The sequence below is a fragment of the Lampris incognitus genome, chromosome 6, assembly GCF_029633865.1.
Source record: "Lampris incognitus isolate fLamInc1 chromosome 6, fLamInc1.hap2, whole genome shotgun sequence".
NCBI lineage: Eukaryota > Metazoa > Chordata > Actinopteri > Lampriformes > Lampridae > Lampris > Lampris incognitus.
Window position 1 is genome coordinate 59335696 of NC_079216.1, and position 20802 is coordinate 59356497.

Genomic DNA, 20802 nt, shown 5'->3' on the forward strand with positions numbered 1-20802 from the left:
ATGGTCTTGTCGTATCCGGTGTGAGAAGGCTCACAAATGATCAAGGAAACGAAGTCTTAGTCGAGCGCTGGCTTCACCCACCGATTTTCATAATGCCGCTCAGAGAGCCACATTCTCGGCTGGATCTCACGCCGGATGCCGGCACTATACTTCCCCTCATAAACCTGTTAAGCAGCTGTGAGTGTAAAGCGGGGTGTTTTGTATCAGGGTGATCGAGCAGTTCCTGGCGATGACCTTAATCCACTGACAAATCAGAGGCCTGCCTGAGGTTAAAAAGGTCTTTGTGTCATCTGGTTCAAACAGGCTGCTTGTGGATTATGACGCCGACTCACTATTGCTGAACCCCGGCCCAAGTTTGTCGATGACTTTCAACAAAGGTTTAGAACAGAAACGCGGTTGCAGTTCGAAGTAGCTCATGAATGTATCGGTCATCAGGTTTTATTCAAACCAGACCTATAACGAGACAAAGTACAAAGGTAAAATGGTCAGGCTCTAACACCTTTTCTTTAATGGAGTGTATATCATGGGAGAGGGGCTAGATTTAGAAATCAGTACATTGAGATTGCGCCTCTAAGTCCTAGATAAGGATAAGAAGCAATTATTGCACTTTGTAACACCTGATATCCTTCATTTTAACCAGCCAAAACATATCAATGAATTTTGCCAATATCAACACTATACTATGAGGTAAAATGACTATGCATTGCATATTGTGGCTACGCGCTGCATTCATGCCAAGTCTTTAAAAGACTTAAATGTACATATTGTGCATTGCAGAGGTGCAAAACTACTGTTGCAAATGTCATTCATTTTACAATTATATCATTAAAGATGGTCCACAGTCCAACTTCATGTTAGCGTTCTTGCTACTTTGGGAGTGTGGTTTGGAGTATATTTCATCGACAACACATGGCTAATCACACAAGCTTAAGGATAATCAGAATAGTCCCATAACCCATACAAGGTATGTAGAATACATAGTGCAATGAGTGGGTCAAAATAGTAATAAAAAAAAACATGCAGAAAATGTCTGGCTATAGTGTTTCTGAGGCGAGTAACGGAGGTACTAATGAATATGCTTTTATGTGAAAAGAAATCTCCCTGAAATCCTGAAAATAGCGTGTGTCCTTATGTCTAGTGTTTTGATTGGCTCAGACTCGTGCCTGCCTCAAGGTACATGGAATCTTTTCTAATCTCTTATTAGGAGAAGTTGCATCTATTCCGGTCGGGGGTTTCAGAGATTATAAAGCCACGGAAAAGTAAAAAGTCCCCCAGAGTGGATGTGAGGTTAGCTTGCTTCTTGCTCTGTTTGATATGAAAAAGATTTGTTGGCACCACTATATTTCTGCTTCATTCTAGAAAAGTTGGTATAAATGTATTTTTTTCCAATCACGTTACCAAAAAGTGACACAAAGGCATTTTTGCTTCCCTTGTTAATTGTTAGCAAATCCCAGAAAGCAATCCTCTAATACAAAAACTGACCCGGGATCTGCGTGTTACCACAGTAAAACCTAAACTTCAACAGTCTCAGGTTTCTGGAATTTGCATGTTGTTCTTGTTAGTGTTGTGCGTGCTTGCTTGGACCGGCGGGTCCCCTCTTCTATCCCTGGTCGGTGATGTTGAAGCCTAGCTTGACCATCGTCATCTCCTTGCGGAGTCGCAACACCTCCCAGAACATTTGCTCCGCTGGCCCGAGACAAAGACAAGAAGACAGGATGTAGCACTTTAATCATCTGACAAACCCCCCTACCCGAAAATCAGGGAGAATTGCAAGAGAGAAATCTCAGATGAGGTGTCTATTACTTCTGTCATCAAAACCACACTTATCTTGAAATGGAAAAAAAAAATCAGCTTTTTCCATCTTACCATCGTGTCTCACAAGGCCCTGCTGAATATAGCGGATATAGGTGAAAAAGTTGCACACAGCGGTGATCTGGAAGGGTAGAAGGGGAACAAGACACATATCATATGCATTAGCAAACAATGCTGCAGGAAACCACCGAGGCTGTGCAGCTTTCAGAAGATGAAGTGATAGTTACCCGTGCCCGGCTAGAGGGAGAGATGTAATAGTAGCTCCCCTTGTCGCCGAGTTTAATGCGATGGTGGCAGAGCCGGGACAGACCACTTAATGCACATTTCCTGCAATGTGGAGGGGGGGGGTCAAATATCTGACCTACAGACATACTTCTGTTGTTTTCCATGAATGCGAACAACAGGGCAGAGGACCACGAATTCATCGGATAGCAACACCACAACATTCAGCTGCATGACACAAAGACGAAAGAATTCATTCCAGATGTTAATTGGGGAAGGAAAAACAAGTCTCATGATGGCGAGCAGAGCAGAGCAGGGAAAGCGGGATTAATATGCGCGTATCACTTGCTCATTTCATATCCAATTTAGAATCCAAAATCAGAAAACCAATAATGACCTCTTTTTCGCTGTTTGGGTTTTGTTCTGAAGTTAAAAGTATATCATGGGAAAATTGAATATTTGTTGTCTTTCGATTTTACCATCTAACATTTCCGGTTTGTTGTGACCAGGAAGTTATTTACTTTTTTTCCTGCGTGCCTGGAAAGACACGAGAGTTCGGTAAAGCTGGAAATATATTCAGATTCAAACTTGCCAGGTCAATAACTCTTAAGATGTTTGATGGTACTACACTGTATATAAGGGTGAAGTTATTGAATATTTTTCCCAATTAAAAAAAAAATTCCCCAAATTATGCAAAAGCCAAATTTTCCAAAGTAAGTGTTGTAGTATACCAACAGGAGACCGTTGATGTGTGGAGTGATTTTGGGGACACTGCACTGTGTAAGAGTGAAGTTGTTGAATATTTTTGTAGTATCTCTTTTCAGTGCTACACTTTTTAGACGGTCCCTGCACACCCAGCTGTACATAGAGTCCAGTGTTATTTTTCCAGCTCGGAAGACGGTTTGTTTTGGTGAAAATTAGGTTGTAGCTCGTCGTCTACCTTACTACAGTAGGAAAGAGGCATCGTTTGTATTTTAACAATGCTTCGCTCATGAGTTATTGATCCAGGTAGTCCGAGTCTGTGAATATATTTCCCAACTTTACCAAACTCTACCATCTGAATAAAATCGAGGACAACAAAGATCCAATTTTCTCATGTTATACTTTTTAAAAAAAAATTTTTTTTTTACATTTTCTCCCTTTTTCTCCCCAGTTGTACTTACCCCACTCTTCTGAGCCGTCCCCAGTTGCTGCTCCATCCCCCTCTGCTGATCTGGGGAGGGCTGGTGACTCTACATGCCTCCTCCGATACATGTGGAGTCACCAGCTGCTTCTTTTCACCTGACAGTGAGGAGTTTCGCCAGGGGGACATAGCGCATGGGAGGATCATGCTATTCCCTCCAGTCCCCCCCCCCCCAAACAGGTGCTCCGACCGACCAGAGGAAGCGCTAGTGCAGCGACCAGGACACATACCCACATCCAGTTTCCCACCCGCAGACATGGCCAATTGTGCCTGTAGGGATGCCCGACCAAGCTGGAGGTTACATGGGGATTTGAACCGGCGATCCCTGTGTTGGTCGGCAACAGAATAGACCGCTACGCTACCCGGATGCCCATTATACTTTTAACCTCAGAAAAAAAAAAAACATTATTGGTTTTCTGATTTTGGATTTTTAAACGCACAATGAAATAACAGGTCGTTATTGGTTTTCATATTTTGGATTCTAAATCAGATATGAAATGATCGAATGATACACGGATAATAAGTTTGATCGAAGAGTTAATCAGCAAGAGCAGATATGAAAAGGTCATTTCCTGCATACCAAAAAACATGCATATCACTTTACCACAAGTCAAATGATCAATTAAGAAGGCAACTGTGCAAGTATTGAAATTTTAATTATTTAGAAAATTAAACGGGGAGTCTTCATATCATGCCAATTCTTATTAGTGCCAAAGTTAGTAAATGATTGGTTCCTGAGAGGACTTACGTTTCTATCGCTGCCCTAAAGTCACTGGGAAAAGATTTTAAAAATCAGCGATTACAAAAGTGGGGTCTTTAATTCAACCCTTCCAAGATACACTGCAAGAAAGGAAGATGCTTTATGACAAATATTTGACAAACATTAAAAAAAAAGGGGGGGGGTGAGAGACCATAACTCAGTAAAAGGAAATCTGAGGGGGTGCAGTGATTGGTTGTGACGAATGACAGGAGAAACAGACGGTTGAGCAGTGGTTATGAGATGGGATGACTTACTTCGGGCCTCCGCATTCTATTGCCGAAGCTTTAACCACGGGCAACGTCGACATGGCCACAGGTTCGATAGTCAAAGAGTTATTCTCCACCGCACTTCGCACCGACTGGGACAGCTGGGGGGGGGGGCATTTTATTTTACTTTACATTCAAACAATAAAAACAAAAAAACCAGTGTGGCTGCTCCACAGAGAAACATTAAGATTCTGACCTCAGATCTTGAAAAGGAGAGGCAGGGCCCAATGTCTTCCCTATAGATGCGACTCAGGAAAGCAGAGGAACGGTCGAGGCTTGGATTTTCTTTCCACGCCAAAAATTCTGCATACATAATGGAGTCCAACTGTGAAGAGAACACATTGCACTATCATTCATTCTGTCAAGCAGCTGCTTGCCCGCTCCATCATAAATCCAGCGATTAAATGACTTGTCAGTAGGGAAATGAGTAAAACTACAACAAACCTCTAAGCTGATCAACAATTAGCTAAAATCTGCAGGAGTAGCAGTCAGCCAGAAGATGTAGTTACCTGGCTGGTGCGAGTACCTGGCCCCTCCTCCCCATCTTGCCCTTAAGGCTAATAGGTAACACTGACAGAGTGGCCAGGAACCAGGCACAGAACCAGAGAGAGGAGAGTTGGCACAGCAGGCTGAGAGGAGAGAATGACAGAGACAGAGAGAGAACAAGAACAGGACAGGTAGAGATTAGGAGTGAGAGAGGAAACCCAGAAGCAGGAAAAAAGAGGAATATGGAGCAGGGCAAAGATAACTGAGTGGTTCCAGGCACAAGACTGAGGACGAGAAATAGAGGAACGCACAGACCCAGGGTAGCAGAAGCATTAGAAGAGGTAACAATACAAACTTCACTCAACAACACAAGGTTTTTCTTTTCTCGAAATGTGGAAGACAACCAATTTACCTCCCGGTCCTCTCGGGCCACTGGCTGTATGGAGACAGATGGCGGATCTGGCTTTGCGGGTGCAGGTGGGAAGGCGCCGCTGGCACTCTTGTTGCGAGTGTGGCCCCCCTTGTGCGACCCCCTGGTGCCTGTGGACAGCAACTGTGGATGGAGCTGGCGGTTTGGTGAGGCAGGCGTGGAGGTCAACACCAGAGTCTTCAGGGCCGTCACTTCTGCTTGTAGAACGTCAATCTGGGAGTGAAATATAAACGAAATGTTGACGAGATTGACAGCGCGATCAAGTTGTGACAACAAATGGGGAATTAAGAAGACGAACAGCAGCAGGGGGTATAATCATATCAACTCCCAACAAGTGTTAAACCTTGTATCTTAGAAAAATCAGGATAGTCGATAAACTTTTCTGTACCAGCCACACACACACACTCAAAACAATGTTTACACTTGAAGGAGGCATATATATTAAAAAAATAAAAAAGTGAAGCGAGGATTATATTTGTGCACACCTTCCCCTGGGCCTCCTTCAGCTGTTTCTCCGCTGCCGCTTGTTTGACATTAGCTTCTCGCACCATCTTGTGAGCCTCCTGATCGGGGGGGGGGGGGGACAGTTCAGTTTCATCTTTACAATGAGTAATTTGTTTTTAAAAGCAGCATCCTCACATGGAAATCCTGATTCTGAAAACCCATGCACAATGCCGATTACATTACTCGGGCCTGACCACCGGGACCCGAATGTGTCAGAACCACTGAACACACACACACACACACACACACACACACAACGGCAAAGGATCTTCATGGATCTGCTGAAGTGTTCATTACCGCTTTACCTCGAACAGACTGGCTGTCAGCTCCTCCAGCTCGCGCTCCAGCTGATCTCTGACCTGGGAGAGACGCTCACACTCCTTGTCTTTAAGCTTCAGCTCCTGCAGGGATAGGGGGTTGTGGGGGTAGGGGGGTAGGGGAGGACAAGAAAGGGGTCAGTACCACTTCCCTTCAGCCCACATGTTGCTCGCGTGTGTGGTTGGTGTGTGTGTGTGTGTGTGTGTGTGTGTGTGTGTGGTTGGTTGGTGTGTATGTGCATGTGTGTGTGTGTAGCAGGCCGAAATACCCTCTTGGCGGCATCCAGCTGTTCCCTGAGGATTTCGGAGCCCTTCTCTCGGATTTCCAGGGAGGAGCTCCGCAGGCGAGAGACGCCGTCGTGATCTTTGGCAGATGTGGAGGAGCCCCCCTCAGCCTGAGGCATGGCCTTAGTAGTCTGGCCAACCCCCTCCACTCTGGGCTCCGGATCTGGATCCAGATCTACCAACCTTGGGAGGGACCAAAATGGGGGGGGGGGGTAAATCAGTAAAGGTAGGTGACGGGGCAAAGCGTTTCCTTTTCACTTCCCTTTAACCGGCGTCGGCCGGAAGCCGGGCGGCCGGGCGGGCGGCTGTGAGGCGCGGGACGGCGATGTCAGGGCACCGAGGGTCAGAGGAGCGTCGGTACCATCATTAACGCTTCGTATTTCGCCCAAACATAAACGAATCCGCGAGAAACTAACGAGAGCGGTTCCGTCGGCTGGTGCGGGAAGTGGACCGGACTATCCGACCCACCGCTTTAATCGAGAGCCGGGTAACGTTACAAGCTTTTCCGCGAATCAAAGTGACCAGACGCGGAGTCTCGCATCCGCCCCTTACCCCCTCGCTGTCCGCAGCACGCCAGAGTTTGTCCTCACCGCCATGGCGACGCGGCATCGGGGTCCGAACCGAACCGGGTCCAGCCAAATCCGTGCGGCGCGTTTCAGCCCAGTCAGCGATTCAGGTCGCCGCGGCAGCGCAGCGCAGGAATGCGGACGCTGACGACGCAACGCGGCCGTGACGTAGATTCACCACAACTTCTGAGTCACCGTCGTTCAGCGTCGACGACGGTCTGCCCGCCCGTCCGCTTTTCAACTTCAACGGTTAAAAAAAAAGTTTCAAAAAAAAAACAAAAAACCTGAGTTTGTGTCGTCAATCTCTCGTAAGTCACATGACAACCTTACCCCCCCCCCCACACACCCCACACACACACACACCCCCACACACACACACAACGCCCAGAAGTTCAGCGCAGGAACTCGGAAAGCCTCCCAGGTTACGTCGCTAACTGAAGTGTGTGTGATGAAAGTAATGGCTTTTTAACATCTGGCCATATTAACTCCCACCACACACACACACACACGCACACACACACACACACACACACACACACGCCTTCCTGTGGTGTTTCACATGCGGCTGTGTGTTTGTGCAGTGTGTGTGAGCCCTCTCCACAGTGTGTGTGTACTGGTTTTGCCCCCCTCTCCAGTGTGTGTACTGGTCTTGCCCCCCTCTCTAGTGTGTGTACTGGTTTTGCCCCCCTCTCCAGTGTGTGTACTGGTTTTGCCCCCTCTCCACAGTGTGTGTACTGGTTTTGCCCCCCTCTCTAGTGCATGTACTGGTTTTGCCCCCCCCTCCAGTGCATGTACTGGATTTGCCCCCCTCTCCAGTGTGTGTACTGGTTTTGCCCCCCCCTCCAGTGTGTGTACTGGATTTGCCCCCCTCTCCAGTGTGTGTACTGGTTTTGCCCAGACATTGAGGGCTAAAACTGGATCATATCCCGTCTAAAGGGGATCAGCTTCGTCATTCTGCTTTACAATGTGTGCCGTGGAATTTTCCTGCCAAAAATTCCCAATTCTGACGATATTGTGAATTACCAAAGTTCACTTTCCCGTGTTTGTAAATGTATTTATTTGTTAGCAGGGTCCACCACGCCTTGCAGCTGCATTCTACAATCCCCACAGAAAGGCTTGCCAAACCCTGCTGGGGTCCCAGTTCACGGCCCCAACACTGGAAAGAATTAGGGGGGGAAATCCCTTTCTGGCTGAAGAAACTACATCTCTCTCCCGGGGGGGAAAGCTGGTTTTCACTCATGTCGTGGCACTCAACTCTACCAATTACTCCAAGCTGTTGAAGGGACAGCCCCTTGAGATGGAGCGTCTCGTTTTCAATGGGTCCTATTGACAAATACAAAATGATAGAATATACACAAACAAAAACAGCATGACGTAACAAACACGCACTGCAAAGACGCAGACAACTCGCTGCCCCCCCCCCATCCCACCCACCCCCAGTCCTCAGAGCAGGAAACACTGGACACAATGACCCCGGTATCTTCATGCATGACCCGGATAACTGAGAGATTCTCCTTTTGTTCGGCTTTTTAACCTCAAGAGTGTAGCGACCACCTGGCTGGGTAACGCGGGGTTGACAACGTCTATATGTTGAATTTTGGTAGTTTTTCAATTTGTTAGTATGAGGGACATTTTTAGAGAGAAAGTCTGATCAGAAATGAGCGGGCGTGCATGTTCATTTTGATATTTATGAACATATTTTTCAAAATGTTAGGTGTATTTGTTATATATTTTCAACTCTACGTGAACTGAAATGGAATGGCATGCTGTGTCTAAGTGTTCCTCGTCCGCAGCGGAAAAACAGTTTCCTTTGCTAAAAACCCCATTTTAATATCTGGCCTATAAGTGATAACAGGTGGGATCCAGAGTTGATTTCCACCCAGAGGTATAATATAGTCAAATAGAAACTGTATAGTGGGTATGAAACTGTTACATTTCTTGTGAAACAGCTGTCTGCCATAGACTTCACTAGACCAAAAACCACAAAGTGGGACCCAAATGGGTCCAAAATGCCCTTATAATGATCCTTATGTCATCACCTTAAAGGTATAAATGGTTATAAGAACATTTCCTGTACTTATTAGTATGTGATGCTTGGGGGGGGGCGGTCACAAATAGCTATTTTAACTACTTGAACCACATCATTAACTCACAATGAAGAAAATAAAATCTTTTTTTTCCAGTACTTTGGGATTTGACACTTACCTTCCAACGGCACACGTCTCATTTTCACTTCCCCTCTCTGCCTGTCTGTCCGCTTGCTGTCCCGGGACACTGGGTTTTCCAAAGAAGCTGTCAGAGGAATATACGGCTATGCCAGATCTCCCTGCCCTCAGGACTTTATACCCTGGGCTCCCCACGGATGCAGGTGGCGAAGAGGAAAGCTGGACTCTGTGAATCCCCTCAAGAGCATCCATATGTCTCAGGCACTGTCAAGTCTCCCAGAGCGAAGACCCCTCAGCAGCTCTCCGCTCTGCTTTCAGCTGGAGGATTGATTTTACTCTTCCTCTTATGTCAACGGAGTCTCCTTTTGATGTAGATGCCACTCTTACCTCTTTTCAGCGGTACGTCAATGCACCTGTTAAGTCGCACATACCAGGAAAATGTCTTCTGTTATCTACTGCAACAGATAATGATGCATGACAATCCTGCAAAACCCATTACAGGACATTAACAGCCAACACCGACAGGTAGTCGGTGGACAAGCCGTGACTTCTACTGCCCCTTGTTTGCCCTTGAGATGCAAGTTACATACTTCCTCTTTCTGAAATCACCGCAGATCTAGCCGAGGTCAGGGCTGTTCCTTAGGCGGCAGTCACACAGAGGGGGTTTACACTGCCACTAAATAGCCTCGTCAAGGCATTTCACAAGTGGTGTATATTAGTCACAAAAACAAAACTTCAGCGAGTGCTACTGGCCAAACTTCATAACCATTCCCAACCTCCCTAATCTCTGCTGCAAAAGTATGGAATGTCAGAAACAATGAGTATGGAATGTTGAACTCACCGAGGTGGTCCAAACTCGATTCCCAGTTACTGCGACTTTATCCAAAATGTGTACGGACAAGAGAGGGTGTCCCTCATTTTAGAAATATGCATCCTTGAGGTCCGGCAAGTTGGGCTCTCTGTTCAAAACCTCACCCTTTGCGGCTCTCTTGCCCTCTCGGTTAGCCATAAAGGGTTAATCACTAACGCCTTCACTCCCTCGGCTGCACATTTCTTGCCGTGGGAGTCTGCACACAGGACCGCCTTATAAAGGTTTTCCATGGTGGCAAACACGGCAGGTACCATTACTGCAGGTCCCGTGAAAAATATGACAGGTCAGGGACAAAATATTGGATCGTCACACGGCAGGTTTGATGAGACCTAAAATGGGAATTTGGTGTAAGGTTTTGTATTTCTGTGTGTGTGTGTGTGCGCGTGTGTGTGTGTGTGTGCATGTAAGAAAGTGAGTGCTTGCGAGAGAAAGTGAGAGACAGTGAGACAGAAAGGTCACGCGTTTAAGTCTTTATATACATTTACAGAGCTTGTGTCATAACCAACGTTTGGTTTTTCCTGATTTGTTGCACTAAGACGTGTTCAGATTAACAGGCCCTGCAACTCACAATGCAGCTTTGTTGCGGGAACAGATTAACACATCAAGTGACCGGAGGTGTAAGTGTCCCTCGCTCCCCTTCTCTTTCCCATTCCCCCTTTCAACAACACTCTCGATGGAGGCCGTCACGGCACGCTTCAGCAGCCCCGGTGAGTGCGATGAACGGTCTCTCTTGACACTAGTTTCTGAGTCCATTCGGAAGTCGAAAACCTAACACCGTCAATGTTTGACAGCTCGAGGCAAATAGCGAACTCGAAATTGAACATTTTGTCTGATCCTCGGGGTAAAAAAAAAAAAAATCAAGGCACCGCAATTTTGTTTTTCCTTTTCACGTTGATGGGAAACTTCAGAAGAAGGGCAAATAAACGGAGTTATATTGGTTTTGCTATATGGGATGTGAGCGGTCGAATGATCACTTGTGGACAGACGAAAATATATCAGGTAGGATCCAACACAGCTGCCATCCAAACTACTGTATGCCTCGATTTCTTTTTTTTTTTTGTCTTAACTATAGATGTGTGACCGAGCCGCCCTGAAAATCCAGGCTTACCGGTGCTTGTGAGTGGGACAAAAGACAGTGACTTTGGAGCTGCGGTAATCACAGTACTAGTGGGCTTTCTTCATGTCAGGCCGCAGTCGGCGAGCCTGGCGAGCAAGCGGCAGCAATGACGGTGACATACTCCCGTAGGGTCGCCGACGCAGGTCTGGGCACCTTCTCTCACCTGCTTCTGCGCTGGAGGGGGAGCATCTACAAGCTGCTCTACAGAGAGCTCATCATCTTTAGCGTTCTCTACTACTTCTTCAGTGTTGTCTACAGGTACCCTCCCATGTGAGACGATGTAAATCCCATCGTTTACCCTGTGTGACGTCCGATCTGTGTAGGAACGGCTGCCGTTAAGTTTCGGGCTGCCGTCCGGGTCATCTAAGCCTCCTTCATAAGTGTGGCTGATCTTTTAACTGTAGCTTCTCCTTTGAAGAAGGGATTGAGCAGATGTGTTGTTTTTCCAGGTTTGTGCTAAACGAGCATCAGAAGAGACTGTTTGAGAAGCTGTCCATATACTGTGACCGCTATGCACAGCTCATCCCTGTGTCCTTTGTGCTTGGTGAGGTTTGGTGAGCTTGCTTCACCCCTTGTGTAGTTCAGTTGCTCTCCTCTTTGTTCACAGTTGGTGGGGGGGCATCCAAGTAGCAAACATCTTGTCAACCAAGCCAGCAAATGTGTACTAATTTTTGAGAATTTCACTCTCAGATGAACCTTAGGATGATTATTGACACAGAAAATTAAATATAATCGAATAACTCTAAGTGGGGAACTGTCGTTACAGACTGCCATTAAGTTAATACGAACAGTCCCTTGCCGTTTATATCTGATTTTTTTTTTTACGTTTCTTTTTGTGCCAGGTTTCTACGTGACCTTAGTAGTATCCCGATGGTGGGGCCAGTTTGAAAGTGTGCCCTGGCCGGACCGCCTTGCGGCCTTGATTGGCGGGCACGTCCGCGGTGCTGATGAGGCTGCCAGGCTGACCCGCCGTACCCTCATGCGATACGCCAACCTTTCTGGTGTGCTCATCTACCGCTCCATCAGCACAGCCGTGTATAAGAGGTTCCCCACCATGGAGCATCTGGTGCAGGCAGGTATGGTGTGGCGAAAACCAAGGATCTTGCTGCCTACAGCCCCAGCAGTCCTAACACACGGGTATCCAAATGGTGCGGACAGACAAAAGACAAACGATACTGGTCTACTCCTTTGCTGGCCTGACAGCTCAGAAGTCTGGCCCAGCTGGAAGAAGGTCCCCCTCTTGTGGAGTGACCTTCTGGAGAACTGCTATTGAAATCGACTCTTCCTACTTGGCGTTATACTTAGTGATGCAACAGCTGAGATTAGGGGCCAAGTTCTCCTCAGGGCGCCGTCTATTCTGGAAAACACCCGACGTTCTCAGTCCCAGAACCTTCACTCTCTGTGTCAATTCATCTCCACGCAAGGGTTTTCGATTATTTACCTGTTGCCGTCTCTTCCTCGCAGGCCTAATGACAGCAGAGGAGCTGAGGCAACTGCAGGACTTGCCTTCCCCACATAATAAGTTCTGGGTCCCGTGCATGTGGTTTGTTAGCCTTGCTCTGAGAGCGCGGACGGAGGGCCGCATCAACAACGACGTGGCACTCACCGCCATTCTCACTGTAGGTTTGCATAACTCTGTTTTCAGGCAATCGGAGAATCAAAATCTTTCTGCGCAACATCTTTTATATCCGCCTCGTTATTTCAACATACTGTTGCATGCTCTACTCTCTCCTTTCTGTTTAGGAGCTAAACAGTTTTCGGACAAAGTGTATGAAGCTGTACGGTTACGACTGGATCAGTCTGCCTCTTGTCTATACTCAGGTTATTTTTTTGATATATATATATATATAGGATTTTGAGAATGGTTCAAATTGAAAGCTTAGAAGTAGATCTCAGACATGCTTAGTAGTTTTTCTGGGTAATGATAAAACTGGGTGATTCCTATTGGCCAATCCTAAACACCGCCCCTTTTCTCCAATGTTCCACTCACAGCTGAGCAACTCCTGCTAGCCGCCATAACCTCAGTCCACGTTCTGTGTACCCAACCCGTACTTGCTAGAGATGGTTATAAGATTTGACTGGGGGAACATGTAAAACTGACGCCTGGTATCCCAGTCGAGTGGTTGGATGATTTTTATCCATTTCGAAAACTAAAACCAAATTTAGACCTGTTGCAGGACTGTGCTAGGTTTTGTACCAGTGCAGGCTGCAACAGAGCTAGACTAATCCTGCCACTAGACGAGGAGTAGGGGGTTATCCTAAAACAAATAAACTTTTAGATACTAAATTAGCCACCAGTATTTTTTCCCCCACCCCCATTTTCTCCCCAATTGTACCCGGCCAATTACTCCACTCTTCCGAGCCATCCCGGCCACTGCTCCACCTCCTCTGCCAATCTGGGGAGGGCTGCAGACTACCACATGCCTCCTCCGATACACGTGGAGTCGCCAGCCGCTTCTTTTCACCTGACAGTGAGGTGTTTCGCCAGGGGGAGGTAGCTTTCCCCTCAGCCCCCCCCCGAACAGGCACCCTGACCGACCAGAGGAGGCACTAGTGCAGCGACCAGGACACATACCCGCGTCTGGCTCCCCACCTTTAGACACGGCCAATCGTGTCTGCAGGGACGCCCAACCAAACCAGAGGTAACATGGGGATTCGAACCAGCGAGCCCCGTGTTGATAGACAACGGAATAGACCGCTACACTACCCGGACACCAGCCACCAGTATTAATATTGATTGATGATAGCATCATCTTCAGCCTCAAATGTCAGTTGATGAGGTTTTTCCCTTATTTGTTGTAAGCGGATCAGCTTGGCCTCTAATTGATCTTTAGTTTGCTGCTATCAGTGCATCGCTCATGTGTTCATAGGTCTTGTAAGTCTCGTAAGTATCGTTCAACGGTATTCTGAAGGCCAAGCTGTCAGCCTCTTAACGAAAAGAAAAGCTCCCTGGCTCCCAGAAACTTGGTGTGTCCACCAGCACTGGTGGTGGGTGGCAGATGGGCTTTGGCAATGTTGAAGGATATCGAAATAACCAAGATAGCAACAGTAACAAAGGCTAGGTGGCGTTTAGGATTGGCCAATTAAATAAGCAATGATATTTTAATGACAATGATAATAAACTAAAATATTCTTCCTATATTTGAGAGTATGACATAGTTCTGTGTCCACCAACATTCATGATGCAAAAGAAATAATCAGTCACTCAGATCAAAATATGCAGTTAAACCTACAAATTATCCACAAAACTGAGAGCAGTCTGATATTAGATGCTGCTACGGAAGTAGATGACTTGTAGAGGAACTTGTGAGCTTCTGTGGCACAAATGTTTCTAATTAGGTGGTGACAGTGGCTGTCTATAGTTTCTTCCTGGCTTGTCTGATTGGTCGCCAGTTCTTGGATCCAGCACAAGGTTACCCTGGTCATGATCTGGACTTCTACCTGCCGGTTTTCACCCTGTTACAGTTCTTCTTCTATGTTGGCTGGCTTAAGGTGAGAGGAACCATTTGATTATGGGATCAAATCAAATTGGATCTGCCTGGAGGGGATGAGGAGATCACCGGTTTGCCTGACTGTAGTGCCATTTCTTTTCATGGTTTCAGGTGGCCGAGCAGCTTATAAATCCTTTCGGTGAAGATGATGACGACTTTGAGACCAACTGGCTAGTTGATCGCAATTTACAGGTTTATATCAAAGCCAAAATATTTGCCACAGTTGTTTCAAGTACATACCATGTTCCACCTGTTGTTCTAAATATTCTCCCTTAGGTGTCCTTGTTGTCCGTGGATGAGATGTATGACAGCCTGCCAGTGCTACAGAAGGATAAATACTGGAATGAATCAGAACCCCAGCCGCCATATACTGCAGCCAGTGCTGAGCACCGCAAACCCTCCTTTATGGGATCAGCGCTTGATATTAGGTTCAGTTATCTTTATTTTTCTTCTACAGTGAACAACACTTACAGTGGCTATCTAGCGAGCGCTAGCTATCATTTATCACATAAAGTTGAATCAGCTCATCTGGACATAATGTTTATTGGGAGAAAGGTTTCGTCACTCGTCTATCACAGAGGGAACGGCCATCCCTGAACTGGGGGGTGGGGGGCTAAAAGTACATCTGTCACGATCTTACAATGCTGTGATTGCAACTATTCCCCAATTCCTGTGAATAGCACACATGGGCGTGGTACCTCTAGTTAATGATCACAGCAAATTGCACATGAAACCGATCATTGGTTTGGTCGTTATGCGGCTGTGCTGTTTATAAGGGTGGCTTACCTGCAGTAAGTCACTTAGATGAGTGATGAAACGTTTCTCTCAGTAAACGTTATGTCCAGATGAACTGATTCAACCTCCTGTGATTTCCTCACCTGGATTATTGAGCATGCATCAAAACTATCATTTATCTAAACCAGTGTGCCCAAAGAAGAGATGGAGTTCCAGTCCAATTTGGAGCAGATCAGGGAACATGAGGAGGCTAACTACTCCACCCCTCTGCTAGGAGGGCTCGGTCGGCTCCTGGGGGTCCACTCCCCGAGTTTCCCTCGCTCCTCCCGAGTATCTCTACTGCGCCGGCGCCCTGGGGCTCCTCTTAGCCGTTTCCCTCTTTACCTGCACCCAGAGGCGCCATCAACCCCAAGCCAGGTCCGCCAGCCTCCTAGTCATGAGCGAGATCCAGACTATGCCTTCTCCTCTATGTCTTTGTATGAGAGACCTGGTTTCTACAGCTGCCCACAAACTCCAATCCATTGTGTACCCCCTGCTGTGCCTCGCCCTCGGCCAATCCGGCGAGCACAAGGTGATGGGGACCGTAGCTGCAGTTCACTGGCACCTCCAACAGTGGGTTCACAGTTGCTCCCTCCTGATACCCCTAACCATGTGGCACCACCCCCATCCTCTGCTTTCCCATGGCTGGATGAAGATAGCGAGGTGCCTAGTGCCCCTGCCTTCTTCTTCCCTGACCCTGCTCCTGAGCTCTGTCCAATATCTAAACTGAAACCTGGGCATGGCCTGCTGTCTCGTCGCCCTCCGCCTCCTCACCTTACTCTAGATACCCTGCCCTCGGCTGATAGTCAGCCTGGACCCCAAAGTGCTCGTGGGGTGGGCAGTGGAGGGGAGAGGGTATTCTCGTTTACTCCTCCCTCTCGTATTTCAGCAGCAAATGCCAGTAATCCCAATACCAGCTGTACCAACATTAACGCATCAGGCACTACCAGCACTAACACCTCAGCCAGTCTCTGCAATGGTGCCAGTCACAACAACTTCACTAACCATGGGAATTTCAGTAGCAGCATTCGAGCAAGTAATGGGGGAATCAGTGGAGGCATGAGCAACAACATGAACACAATTTCTACTTCTGGCTCATCCCAGCAAATAGCCAATCAGCAGCACTCACCCAATGATTCAGGAATCTCATTGGCTGAAAGGGACCTGCTGGGTGTTCTAGTGGATAGTGGCGTGAACAAGGCTGCTGGAGGACGGGAGCAGGACAACGCATGATTAACCGTTTGTTCTCTATCATGTTTACCATCTTTGTTCACTGAAAATCTTTCACATTGACAAGATACTTGATGAGAATAAAAAGAATTGTAGTTGAAATGTCTCCTATTTATGTAGCCCCACACTATGAAAAGCGTCTTTAGGGAAGATTCAGTTGCAATCCAGCTAGTTAGGTGTTTGCAGGACACTTAACCTGATTAGGATGCTACAAGCGCCTAATGGTATTTTACCACCAACATCTGAAAAGTATTCTAAATATGAAATATAAAGTATGAAAAGTATTCTTGCCCGGTTCTCTCTGAAACACAGCAGCATCAACGCATCCCTTTACGTAAAACGAGTTTCTCTTTACCCTTTTTCCATTGCCAAAAGAAGACGCAATACTCACCATCTCACAAATAGTGACCCTGGAACCGACCTTTCAAGGAATCCCTTGAAAACTTCAGAAAGCTAAACCTGACATTATTTATCATTTATTATTGTGATTTATGTTTACGGTAGTTTGGTAAATACACTCAAAATAGCTCACCAGCCAAATAGCCCGAAAAGCAGTATTCGTTTAATTTAATTTCATAGTTGCTGTTGTCTCTAACGAGTGTGGGGCGGGTACCTGGAACTGTTACGGTGTTATCAGAGTTCACCACCAGGTGTCACTGTTGGCCTAGTTCTGGGAGCGGAGCGTACGCTAAACCGCTTTCGATGCCTTGTCTGGACGAGGCCAAGAATCTGGGGATTCTAAGAATCATGTTTATTGGCCATGTAGGTTTGCACAAACATGGAATTTGACTCCGGCTCAGTGTACTTACCATAGAATAACACTACAACACAACAATCTTCAGGTATATACACACACGCAAGGATTGATTTACACGCAAAGGTACGCATAACTGGCGCGCATGCGTGGTCAAAATAAATGACGCGCAGACGATAACGTGACGAGAGGCGCTTTTGCGTGCCAACGTGTTTCTGACACAGCTACTTACTGAAACTACAGGCTTTTCTCCGCGTGTCACTACTAAGGGAGTCATTATGAGAAATGTGTCAGTTTTAATCGGTTGTTCATCGTGCAACTTTTAGCCTTCGTTCTTGATTAAGTGGATGAGCCCCCCCCCCAAGTCAGCACGGTTACCTGTTGAGCTCCAGCCAGCAGTTTACGTCACAACTAGCTTAACGTTACCTTTTGTTTTTTTCTCTCTGGTTTTAGGATTTTCTTCCATTCATCAAAATGTCCAAGAAGCACGCTACAATATTTGGTATTGCGCCACCTCCAAAGAAATGCCAGACTGACCCCGTACATGAAAAAGCGTGTGTTCGCGGAAAAGTCCCAGATAGCAAAGGATCTTTGGCCCAAATACGGTGCACATCTGCAGTTACCTCACGGAGGCCCGCATTTGGCTTTGAATGACGGCTCTGACTCGGGGTGGGTGTGGCTGCCGCAACTCGGCCACACTTGGGCCACGTCTGGCCCACATAGTATGTGCCGTAACCCAAGTCAAGCCCGGTTCATTACATCTGGGCCACGTCTGGCCCACATAGTGTGTGCCGTAACCCAAGTCAAGCCCGGTTCATTACATCTGGGCCACGTCTGGCCCACATAGTATGTGCCGTAACCCTAATGTGTGCGCTACCTGGGGTGGCTGCAGGAAGTAGCCTGGCTCCGAACAGATGACGACCGCACAAAGACGTGGTGCAAAACATGCTGCGTGAAACTCCCAGTTCCGCGGTAAAAGCAGCGCCCTTTATATAAGGACAAACATTTTCAGTCACCCAGCTTTTGAAAAGCATGAGCAGAGTAAAGAGCACATGGACATGGTGCAAACTACTGACAACAAACTACTGACAACAGGTGCAGCAGGATCACAAACCCACTCGCTGCTCCTGACACGTGGCAGGACAAGCTGAATGAAGAAGAGTCAAACGCTGGATATCACACTTGTCTGTTGGCTTTTCACACAGCGACACACACACACGCATACGCACGCCCGATGCGTTCATATGAGGAGGGTATTGCGCCTTTTCGAGAGGCTTGGAGTTAATGTCGGGAGTGCATATCGTTCACGAGAGGGGGGGGCGCACCGTGCAGAGCATCGCATGGTCAGTTTAGAACTGAGTGAAAAATTAAAGCCAGCGGAATTTTGGGGTGTGCTCTTTCATGGATCAGAAGACATAACACGAGTGGGGCGGGAAACTGTGCACACTGTGTCTGCGTCTAGCTACGGAGAGCTTACCTCAGGTTTCCTTGGATTGGTCAATTTGGGGATGAACGGACCGGAGCAGGCAGCTCTTCCATGCTTGTGGTTTAGGGGCTCAGTGGAAGACGTCGTTGGTCTCGGTGTGTACGGACGGAGCAGCAGTCAACGTCTGGAGTTTATAACGGGGTCCTTCCCAAATTGCGTCAGATGATGGCGACCGGGGATTCCCTGTGTGCTGCCCACACCCCCGACAACTGCAGAAAGTCAGCTGATCGCATGGTGCTGTCATCCGGAACTTTTCCCCCGACCAGAACAAATGTACTGCCTGTCGCAGTAAATTTGTTCCGGCCGGGGAAAAAAGTTCCGGATGACGCGACAATGGCGTTCTAATCAGCTGTTGGAACTTTAATAACATTTGCACTCCTGCGCTCGCGCTAATAACCATCCCAGCCCTATCACAGGACACTGGAACGAGTAAAGACATAAAAATAAGGGATTTTCTAAATATATTGGATGATCTACTCCATGTTACGTCATAGCCTGTAACAAGGGTCATAGCGCTCTTGCAAAACCAATGGACGCACATAATTCCGCCACTAATGAAGTCAGAATAGGCTACCCATCACTTGTTGTTAGCAGTCTACGTTACGTAGTATTGTATTTACTTACACACACCATGCTTCAAAACGCAAAAATGAATGGGGAGTCCGAGTGAAACGTCATCTCAAGACGTCTCTTATAGTTGTAGGCCTACTTAATGTGTAGCAGTAGCTTCCTACCACCTCCTACCTGCAGATTAAACAGCCCATCATCGGAGGCAGCTAGAACTTTGCGGGGGGTCCGAAGTGTAAGCCCCCAGAAAATGTCTTCCCAGTTTCTGGCACATAGTAGACCTATGCCATACTTAACGTTTGACCCCTGAACATCCCCCCCCCATATCCGTACAGGTACACGAACATATAACTTAATAACGTGGGTTTATTTTACGCAAATAATAGTAAGGATGATCAAGCAGCACATGAAGACACCTTGAAACGTTGGTCAAGTATAGGTCTATTCATGGATGACAACCAAAAACTATGCCCTTATTCTCTGAGATCACAGGCATGGACCTAGAGATAAAATCGCTTAGTCACATAAGCCCTTACCTTTTCAAAGTATTCAGATCTAGCCTTAGTCGTAGCCTATTGCTATAGTCTTCCAAATGCTTAACCCTCACAAGGGCTTCAAACTTGTCTGACTTCAAAAACGTGTGCTGTACTTAACAGTAGTAGCATGCTGTGGTAACCAACGTTAATTCAAGACTTTGTTATCACCTGGTCAATACTGGAGTCATGTTCATCATTTACTGGCGACAATAGTTTATACTAAATAAAAGTTACAGTCATAGACATGAAGCATGACATCAATATTGAATAGAACATTAAAAAAATAATCTTGTTATATCAAGCCATTTGTGTTATTATACTATACATTAAGCCATCTTTTGACTTACAATGTCATACGGTAAAGAGTATGTTATCTGAATAATGCAATAATGAACAGACACGTTTTCACTTTCAACAACATGTATCGCCTTTTTTTCATGTCAAGTACAACTGAAATATTTTTCAATAGCCAACACAAAAATAGAACATGTCTGATTAAATTGGTTGGGTGGAACAGCCAAGAGCAAGTATCCTTTTCAGTCATCTTCTTAGCTGCACATTTTGTCTGGGTAGTCTGGACTGGACTTCATCTGTTTATGAACCTCTGACGGGAAGCCTCTGCATGGAATCGTTCTTGTTGTTTGTTGTGTATATGAGCACATTCGGACAGACACAATAGGCTAAAGCTTACACTCAGGGGTTAAAGCTTTGTACTCAGGGGTTTTCCATCCATGGTCTCCAACTGGACAAGATTGTCCTCCACACCGATGACCCTTACAGTTGTAAGAAAATGTAATTATTATACACATATTGACATATTTAAAATGTTGCCACAAAGTTTTGAAAGTTAACTTACCTATACTTGGTTGGCCAGTCTGGTTGCATGGCCATGCCTGACCTGCCACGCTTCAGCTCATTCTTCTTGAGCACCTCCATGCCAGGACTGATGTCGAACCGCTTCGTGTTCTTCTTCTTCCTCC

General features: G+C 46.7%; 2 protein-coding genes across 6 annotated transcripts; one reads left to right on the forward strand and one right to left on the reverse strand.

The window, feature by feature from the left end:
• Positions 1–470: 470 nt before the first annotated feature.
• rab3il1 (RAB3A interacting protein (rabin3)-like 1) lies at positions 471–18887 on the reverse strand. Of its 5 annotated transcripts, XM_056281331.1 has the most exons (12): positions 18711–18887; positions 9037–9409; positions 6250–6448; positions 5969–6064; positions 5645–5722; positions 5142–5372; positions 4440–4568; positions 4232–4344; positions 3966–3989; positions 2040–2139; positions 1867–1933; positions 471–1686 (listed from the first exon to the last, which is right to left on the reverse strand). In XM_056281331.1, the coding sequence occupies exons 2-12, from the start codon at positions 9246–9248 to the stop codon at positions 1601–1603; spliced, it is 1335 nt and encodes a 444-aa protein (XP_056137306.1). In that variant the 5' UTR covers positions 9249–9409; positions 18711–18887; the 3' UTR covers positions 471–1600. The 5 variants fall into 5 exon arrangements, with proteins under 5 accessions (XP_056137306.1, XP_056137310.1, XP_056137307.1 ...); XM_056281335.1 differs by lacking the exon at positions 9037–9409; XM_056281332.1 differs by lacking the exon at positions 3966–3989.
• best1 (bestrophin 1) lies at positions 11091–16482 on the forward strand. Its single transcript, XM_056282468.1, has 9 exons — positions 11091–11242; positions 11434–11528; positions 11827–12060; positions 12449–12603; positions 12728–12805; positions 14324–14476; positions 14587–14667; positions 14752–14903; positions 15399–16482. The coding sequence occupies exons 1-9, from the start codon at positions 11091–11093 to the stop codon at positions 16480–16482; spliced, it is 2184 nt and encodes a 727-aa protein (XP_056138443.1).
• Positions 18888–20802: the final 1915 nt, after the last annotated feature.

Coding starts and splice junctions, on each gene's coding strand:
- best1 (XM_056282468.1), top strand. CDS start 11,091: ATGACGGTGACATACTCCCGTAGGGTCGCCGACGCAGGTCTGGGCACC. Junction 11,243..11,433: donor TTCTTCAGTGTTGTCTACAG/GTACCCTCCCAT, acceptor TTGTTTTTCCAG/GTTTGTGCTAAACGAGCATC. Junction 14,904..15,398: donor GGATCAGCGCTTGATATTAG/GTTCAGTTATCT, acceptor TATCTAAACCAG/TGTGCCCAAAGAAGAGATGG.
- rab3il1 (XM_056281331.1), bottom strand. CDS start 9,248: ATGGATGCTCTTGAGGGGATTCACAGAGTCCAGCTTTCCTCTTCGCCA. Junction 5,723..5,968: donor TGACAGCCAGTCTGTTCGAG/GTAAAGCGGTAA, acceptor CCCCCCGATCAG/GAGGCTCACAAGATGGTGCG. Junction 5,373..5,644: donor TGAAGGAGGCCCAGGGGAAG/GTGTGCACAAAT, acceptor TTTCACTCCCAG/ATTGACGTTCTACAAGCAGA.